At 38.5% G+C, this 8,990-nt stretch overlaps 1 protein-coding gene across 2 annotated transcripts in view; it reads right to left on the bottom strand.

Moving 5' to 3' along the window:
• Positions 1 to 4,738: 4,738 nt before the first annotated feature.
• Positions 4,739 to 8,990, bottom strand: part of bcam (basal cell adhesion molecule (Lutheran blood group)) — a 51,310-nt gene continuing 47,058 nt past the window's right edge. For both annotated transcript variants that reach the window (XM_035671943.1, XM_035671942.1), the window contains 2 exons: positions 8,669 to 8,768; positions 4,739 to 6,889 (listed from right to left, as the gene is read on the bottom strand). In XM_035671943.1, the coding sequence (XP_035527836.1) occupies positions 6,887 to 6,889; positions 8,669 to 8,768 (103 nt within the window). In that variant the 3' untranslated portion in view covers positions 4,739 to 6,886. The remainder of the gene's footprint in view (positions 6,890 to 8,668; positions 8,769 to 8,990) is intronic.

Genomic DNA, 8,990 nt, shown 5'->3' on the forward strand with positions numbered 1-8,990 from the left:
TGGTTTTTTTAAACTATTTACCTAAACCCCGCAGGAAATTTTGAACTCCCTCTGTTGTATTTCCTTCTCAATTCCTCAGACACAACACAAAGTAAACCCAACCAATTAAAATTAAAGCACACCAAGCTGTGCCTTAATAACAAACATCCCACAGGTAGTCTGGATATGAGCGACACACAATCACACACTCGCTGAAGATCGGGCAGCGGGAGATCTGCCACCGTTTGGCTTAATAGCACACTCACAGATACAATCAATGAAACAAATCTTCCATGCTGTGAGATAGATATCAGAAATACAGCAAATAAATGCAGGCGCACACAGGCAGGTAGGTAACACACACCCACACACTCTGAGTACACAGGTAACATCTCTCTGTTCTGTCTTTCCTAATCACACCCAAACAGTAAACACATTCAGGCCACACAGGATATTAAACCTTAGGACTGAGGGAGATAAACACATTTATCACACAGGCGCTATTTTCTTTCTTTATCTCTGTCCACCTCTCTGCTACACACCTTCAACTCTTTGCTTTCCTCCCTTCATCCTCCATGCCTTCCTCCCTCCGTTTATCACCCGTTTTATGTCTTTAGAGCCTATATTGTTTAAAGCCCAGAGCCAATGCAGATTTATGACTTCTTAACAAGGCATCTTCCGTTTCGTTCTTCATCACCAATCACCACTTTCCATTTCCTCTACCCCCTCTCATAAATATATTGTAGCTCCTCCTTCAACTTGCTCCCCTCCCTATCCTACTTTTAAATCCATTTTCTGTTCACTCCATCTAGCTTTTTCCTCTCAACCTTATTAAGTCTATCTATTAATTATCTTCTGCCTTCCCTTCCTCCCTTGACACATTCCAGTCCTCTCAGTCTCTATATCCATTGCTGATCTTCTTCTTGCCTCATTGCTCTTGGGGTCGTGTGTGCAAACGGCATGTGTGTACTGATTATGTAGGATGATGGAGCACATATTGTCAGCGAGGCTGTCACCAGGGCCTTGTTCAACCTGGCTGGATCCATCTCAACAGCGCTACATAAAGCATAGTGTGTCTATTTCTGTGTGTGTGTGTGTTTGTGTGTAAACTGAACTGACTCCGAGCCAAGTGCTACTGAGTAGCCATCAGATCCGGGTCGAGGCAGGCAGAAAGGACAGACAGTGGCTGTCATCCCTCAATAGGCTGACACTAAATGGCTAAATCAGTTTAAAGCTACTGTAACTAAACCCAGTGGATGCAGTAGGAAAACTCACAGGGGGTAGAGGGGAGGAGGGGGAAGGAAGGGAAGGACACTGAGGAATGACAGTAATCCCCCTCATTGTTAGCCAGACTGAAAAGCACTGATCCTCTCATTCTTTGTAAAACAAAAAATGGGAGGATCTCACACACACACACACAGCAAGATACACATACACACACTTACTCAACATACTGTACTACTTGATCCAGTCACTTAAAGGCTGGTTTTACTGTAGCCTACTTATGATTACATTTAATTTACTCATTATTATTACCAACACCACAGAGAGAATAGCCTTAACGCGAGACTTTATTACTTTTAAAGGACACAATCTTCCAATTCCAAATAATATGTTGAATTCATAAGAATTAAAAGGCATACTTTCTCCATTTGGTGAGTCGTTTTTTTTGCTGCTATACCATACTTGGTCTGATATAAACAGTGGCTTACGGTGGCTATTATAAAACTTACACAGCATAACATTACTGAGTAAGTTCACTGACTTAATAAATGTTCTCTACTTCTGTTGTTCTTTAGTTATACTACAGTTTCATTTACATATTACTTAGTAACATGATTACTTTTTTCTGTAGCAAGTGACTTGAAATTTAATCCCATTACAGTTACAAATCCCAAGAATGCTTCATTATGTTGACATTTTTCAGGGTGGGGTAGTTTACTGTCGCACTGAAAGTTTGATAGAGGCACAATGCTGAAGTTGGCTTCCGATAAGGGGAAACTCAAGGGATAAATTTCAATTTGTATTTTCACAAATAGAATAATAGTTTCACAAATCTGAAACTGCGTTTTAAAGAGTCTCTGGCCTCTCTGGGGTTATCTAGTTCAGATTTGACAAGTCTAGGAATAATGGCTTTTGATCTGGACCTGGTCCAAAGTGGTCTAAATGTGTGATGGGGAAAGGTAAAATCTCCCTATTTAGCCATTTGACAAATACAATTAAATTTTCACAAATTTGAAAAGTGGATTTCAGACAGCCTAAAGGCTTTACATAAGCTTTCACAACAGTAAGAGGAGCAAGTTTCCCCTTAACTGCTGACTCGGAAGCTGCAAATTGGAAGCCAACTTCAGTGTCGTGATGGCGGCTTTATATTAGTTTGGTCTGTGAGTTCAGTGGAAAGACTGGTCTGTGTGCTTGGCCCAGGGCCTGGAGGTTGGGGTGGCAGCAGCCTAAACCAAAAGAGAATGAATGCAACACCTACTCAAACTTTTTTTTTTTCTATGTTTCATGTTCTTACCTAGTTTGCAAACATCCACTGGCCTATAATGAGGAATCACCTGGTTTTGTTGAGCATTGTATGCTGTATGACTGTGACGTCAGTGGGGGCTAAGCTAGCAGTTGATGGTCAGCATGCCTTTAAAATGACTGTAAAACCACAATGTTGTAAAAGTGAGTAATGTAACTAATTACTATTGCTGTTTACATAAGTTGCACACTACTCACAGAAAAAATTACCACGAAAGTAAACACATCTTACCTTGTTTGTTTCTATGGCAGGTCGTCAGGTGGTATAATATTGTCTTTAGGGTAACTGATTCTAGAAAATCTTGGGAAATTAATTAATGAATTAGGTGTGGGCTTCAGAAGCTAGAGTGTAGTGCATCCTGTTATATGTAGACACTGCAGGCACAGCTCCGAGAGCAGGATAACTCTGCTTTCTCAGTCATTTTAGCACAAAGTGATTGGGCATTCACATAAACGTGCAAAATCTCTTTAAGTACATGATTTGTACCCTCATTATAAAGTGCTACCGGTAAATTAAATGAACATTTTCTGTTATTTTCCTTGTGGCCACAGTGGCTGTTGTTCAAACGATTTAGTCCCGCCACACAGACCCAATAAACCCAACTATCTATTTAAATCAAGATTTTGTGATCATTGATTGGTTGTAACATTTTCCTGTACCATAAGCTTGTTAAAAGTACAATTATGTACCCCTTTCTGTCAGCCATGATTTTGTACCTTTAAAATTAAATAAAGGTCAGTTATTACTTTAAGGACCTTTTTCGTACCTTACAGGGTACCTTTCTGACAAATGTACCTTTGGGTACAGAAATGATACCCCTATTTCTCTGTGTGTATTAGAATTTATATGATTTTTTATTTTAATCTAGATTTACATTTGTCATGTCGGTTACTTCAGGGCGGTGACCTGTTCACAATGGAATCAGACATGGGCCACATTTTTAAAATCAAAGTCAAACAAAATAACAAAATCTTATGTGAGCAATAAATCAGAACTGAGACTAAGGCACTGCAGTGTAAATGTAGCCTATGAGATTTCTCCTTTGTGGAAAAGCATCTGAAACAGCAAATGTTTGAATGTTTCATTGCAGGTTAGGTTTTAGAGTCTGAAACCCCTGAAGATGCAGACATGTATCCTCACCTCCATCACATCAGCAGGGGATGACACTGACACTGTTATTTACCATGAATTCCTTCTATCGGCCAATACACTATTAGTGCTTGCTTCCGCCTTTCCTGCTTTGTATTCAGAGCACAGATCGATTTTTCCAGGTCACATTGATGGGAGACTTTTAATTTCCTAATGGAGAACCAGCACAGAAGGGGGTGTGTGGAGGTACAATAGCACTTATTGGTCCATAAACAGAGAGCCTGTGTATGTGCTTGGTGTTGGGCAAAACTGTCACTTAGTGCTGCAAGGTTAGAGAAGACTGTTATGTAAGCTTAATGTTAGACGGAGGGGAGATTTCTAATGTTGGGAATAAAACAGCTTAATTTAGATCTTAAGAAGAATTCTTTCATCCCTTCTCTTGATTAAAGCTTGGTTTTAATATATGAATAATAGACAATTATGATCACAGTTGCTATTGGTAAGTGTCCTACTGATTGTTACTGATGCATTCACAAAGCTGCACATCACTTTGCTGATGATTGATGGCTTAATTTCAATTCATTTCTAAAAATGAAAGTGAGTACAGAGAACACTGCATCATAAAGTTGTCAGCGAGCCAATCCCTTAAGCAGTTATCGATGCGAAACATGAGCTTCCTTGATTTTTCTGTTCTGTCACAACAAATCATGGGATCAATCAATGTGAGAGAAAATTTACATAATACTGGTTATATCAAAGAGATTAAAGTTTGGTGCCAGCGAGGAATCAATTTAGATGTCATCTTCTCGGAAGTGTAAGAAAAAACGTACACGGATGAATTACATCAAAAGCAATTTGATTTCTGATAGGTCTTCGCTTCTGGTCTAGAGTGTAAAGATTTTACAGATGATGTTCAATGGTGTGTGAGGGTTTCAGTTGCCTTGTCATTGGGCCAGACACACTTGCTTGCTCCCATACAACTTTGTGTATCTAAAAAAGCGCACACCGTGAATTTCAAAACAAATTTAGTCTAATTTCTGATGATAAAAAAATAACAGTGATCTCACTAACCAAATCCTATAACAGCTTTTGTTAATTGCCTTTTAGAGATGTGGGAATAGAAAGACAGAGAATGTGGGGTTGTGATTGGTTTCCATGAGTTTTTTTCATTATAAATTCTACACAGCTGGAACAAAATAAAAAGATACATCAACACACCACAGAGGTCACAACAGCGTACCACAAAATATACAGTATACAGTACAGAGAAAGAGAAAAGTAAAGCACTGAGAATATCTCATAAAAAAGAACCCTAAATTAAAAAACAAAACAAAAACATTTCTCTCTTCTCTCAGAGCAGAGTGGAAAAAGCATGGGAAAAATGAAAACTCAGTAGTTCCAAAATTAAGAATCCCCTTTCTAAAAAAAAACAACTTTCATACCACAATATTTTTATATAAAACATTAAAATCGAAAAACGATGCTGCATGTTCACTTATCTATCTTCCCCTGCCATCACAGGATTTCTAACAGTCAAAATGGCAAGATCAGTAGACAAACATAACAAAATAAAAATAAACCTTGTGGGCAGAGATAGTGGTTCGAGGTGACCTTTTAAAAAAAATAAAATAAATCAAGGCCATTGGTTCCAGTGTACAACAAAGTAAAAAGGCACGTCAACCCGCTATCAAACCTTTCTGGCCTGCCGACAGTGTGATGAAGAAACAGAAATGGCAGTATTGAGTACCTAAACACAGAAACATTCCTGCTGTGACACTTAAAATGTTTTCATTTGGTAAAAACAAAAAGGTACATCGCATACTCCAGCAACAAACCCGCTCCCTCCCACACCTTCCCTTCCCTTCCCTGCTTGTATCAAACTAGAGTGAACCCACACCAGTGATTTCTCCTAAAAGGTGAATCTGTGACTACTGCGCCGTAGCCCCTCAAAGTCCCATTTCGTTGTCATGTGAAAACGACAACACAGCAGGTCACAGTTTGAGATTGTCTACCATTTCACCAAATTCCACCAATTTTACAGTAAAAACTGATGAGGATTGGGCTTTCTAAGTGGAACTACTGTGTGCTGTTCTTGTGCGAATGGTTTCATCCAGGAGTAGAGGACTGAAAGGATGTGAAAGACTGAGAAATGGTAGTAATTACAGTCCTAGATCAGCGGCTTAGTAGCCACAGACTCTTTAAGCTTTGCGCCATGCACAGCACACCTCCTGCTTGAAAGACAGGGTAATCAGTATTTGAATTTACAGAGAAACAGGATAACAAAGGAAAACAAGTGAACAATTGATGTACTAACATAATATACAAGTATGCTGGGAATGGCAAGAAAAAATTTGTACAACCTAATAGCTTGCTTGTTTGGTGGCGTTTCAGCTGGATTTAAAAAGGCAAGCAATTTTAGAGTAAGGATTGGCGTTATTAAATGGCTTTTTCTACTGAAAGCTAATTAGGGATATTGGGGGAAAAAAATACATAAACATTCACAGGTGGCAAAAATGCAATTAAACAAACAGCATTAAAACAAACACAGAGCTTCTTTAAGCAGATATGTTACAGCAATGGGTGCCAAACAGTGTGCTTAAGGATTAAATGTTGTGAGCGTAAATCATCACTTGTTATTGAGGTGAATAAAACAGAATGGCAGCCTGTGTTTATTTTCCCCAATATACCCAGCAGAGAGCACAGAATTTAAGTGCAAGACTCCAAGACAGAATAGAGAGGCTCAGTGTTACACTTGCATGTAGACACACACTCCAAGAGAAGTGCGTGGCATTTAATGGCATTTTGTGTTTCATTTGGGGTAGATAAGTAAGATTCTGCCACTGTTTGGATTGTGTCAGCCGCGCCTCACTGTACAGCTCTATTCTGCAACGGAGTCAACCAAAGATGTGATTGGTGAATAAAGAGTTAGAATCAAAAGAAGCTAATTATGTAATCCAGTGATGTCACATTGTGATTTTGCACGTGTATGGTTTTAAACCTGTGGTAGCATTGATGGATGAAGTTTAATCTTTAAGGGCAACTCTGTCTTTAATTTAAAATAAAAAGGGAGAAACTCCATCCAAAAGGTCTACTCCAGGTTTTAAAACAAGTGTAATCAATGCCAAACATAGTGAGTCTCCCGAGGTCCCCAAAGCAACCCAATTTCCATGCTCCACCTCTTCTTGTACCCCCCAGTCTAGTGTAGTAAATAAAAATTAGCCCTGTTGTCTTCATAACTGCTCTCCTCCTTCCCTTCATCCCTCTGTCGGTTACTTTCATTGTCTTGTTTCATCACTGTCACAGAGAAAGAGAAAAACACATTAAGAAGAACATAAATATAATCAATGTGGCATCATTGTGGATGAATATGTGCTTAGAATAATAATAAATATTATATTTTTGATGTTGATTGTTCAAAAAAGCAAACCGAACAAAGCATATTCTTTAACTTCATCAATAAATATTCATTCTACATATTCACAGCTTAATCTACAATTTATAAAGTGATTAGTAACTGTAGGTAGCTTTTTTAAGAGTGCAGTAGCATTAAAAGACAGTAAAACAAACATATATTCATATGTTATATAGCATTGTATGAAGGGGTCACAATATCTTGGCTGCTGCTTGCAGAACACAATGTATTCACAGCTGGAGGCCACGAGATGCAACGGTTTTGGTCAGTATGTGAAATCTAAATAAGTATAACACTATATCACTGTCATGTGTTCTTCAGCTGGCATTATAAGCTGTAAGCATTATGAGTCTATGTTACTTTATTTGTGTACTTGGTGTGGTAAGACATTCTCTTACATAAATCCACTGTAAATTGTAAAAGTCCAGATTTAATTTCTGAATAAAAAATTAATTTATCTTCAGCCTTTCAGAAAACAGCTTACAGGGGGATATTTTTTAATGACATTTCAGGAAAGACACTCCACTTCACAGCATACAGAGAGACCGACTTTTACATCTTCTCATTATATCCATTTCAAAAGGAAAGCAAAAATGTGTTTGCAATCTCCCTGCAATTCTGAAATGTCACACAGTCTGCTGTCAGTAGTTTCAAAAATCACATAAAACAAGACTCGCTTAAAATGGCTTTTATGTTCACGTCAAATATGCCAGTACCATAAATTTCATGATGAAATGTTTCACATTTGTGATGACATTTTCAGATGACTCCATACAGCTGTCACACTCCATCATTTGGGCTGCAGGGACAGCTTTCTAAAACCTGCTCTCTTTGAACTAAAACTGACTTTAGACACTCAATCAGCATGACTGGTGTGTCTGAAGATATTTCTGCTGACTGTAAAGCCTGTGTTTATGTCAAACTAAACGTGTTTGTTATGATCGATCTTTGCTGGCAAGTTTATGTCTACATGGTGATGCAATAAATCCAAAGAAGACTGCTGACTGATTTCAAGATACTATTGCTTGCTTCTACACATCCAAATACTCAGAATGTACTTTGCTTAACTACATTTACCAGCCAAGTTGAACTAATTTCCCCACTGGATAAAATCAAACAGTTTTTCTAAAATCCTCAGTTTCTTTTTTACTTCTGTGGAAGTTTTTCCTTGCCACTGTCGTCAAGTGCTTGCTCATGGTAGGAACTGTTCGATCTCTGTAAACAATTTTATGAGGAATATGGTCTAGACCTGCTCTATTTGTGTGTGCTGAACACAAACAGTGACTAACTGTAAAAAGTGACTAAATGGAATGTATTTTTATGTGAGAAGCCCATTGAGACCAGGAATGGCTTTGTTTTCATTCACTGAAGTGTCCTTGACTTGTCCCTGTATACCATTAGTCCATAGCATCATTAGTCACATTCATGAATGCAGAAGCAAGTTAGCCCTTCTGCACTACTGAGCTCATCAAATCTTTTTAGGAATAGGAATATAGGAAACTGGTGTACTATAAGTCATATGAAGACCTTTTTGTAGTTATTTTATTATCTTAAGTTATTTGTTAGTTCTCCCTATAATAATTAGCAGCTACAGCTCATTGTTGACTAAAACCCAGGTCATTGACCCGTAAACCCTTGATGCATGTGTCCATTGGTCTCACCTGTTCTGTGGACGGTCTCTTGTTGAGGAGACCGGCCTCTTCGTTGGCCTTGTCAGTCTTCATCTCCACTACAATGTCGTTATTCACCTCTCCACTGGCCCTGCAGAGAGAGCGATAGAGGCAAAGAAAGAAAGATGTAAGGGTCATAAATGATTTGCTACTAATCAATCTAGACATTGTCGTGGACATTCTCTCCAAAGTTGAGGAGTGCTAATTCTCTGAAGAACTTTCAAGCCGGTGTGGTAATCAAGACACTTTAATACATGCAGCATGGAGAGAACACCACTTCATGAGTATTCTCTCTAGACTTCCAAAATGCTCT

Source organism: Morone saxatilis, unplaced genomic scaffold (genome assembly GCF_004916995.1).
Source record: "Morone saxatilis isolate NCDOM2014 unplaced genomic scaffold, NCSU_SB_2.0 Contig24, whole genome shotgun sequence".
Lineage (NCBI taxonomy): Eukaryota > Metazoa > Chordata > Actinopteri > Moronidae > Morone > Morone saxatilis.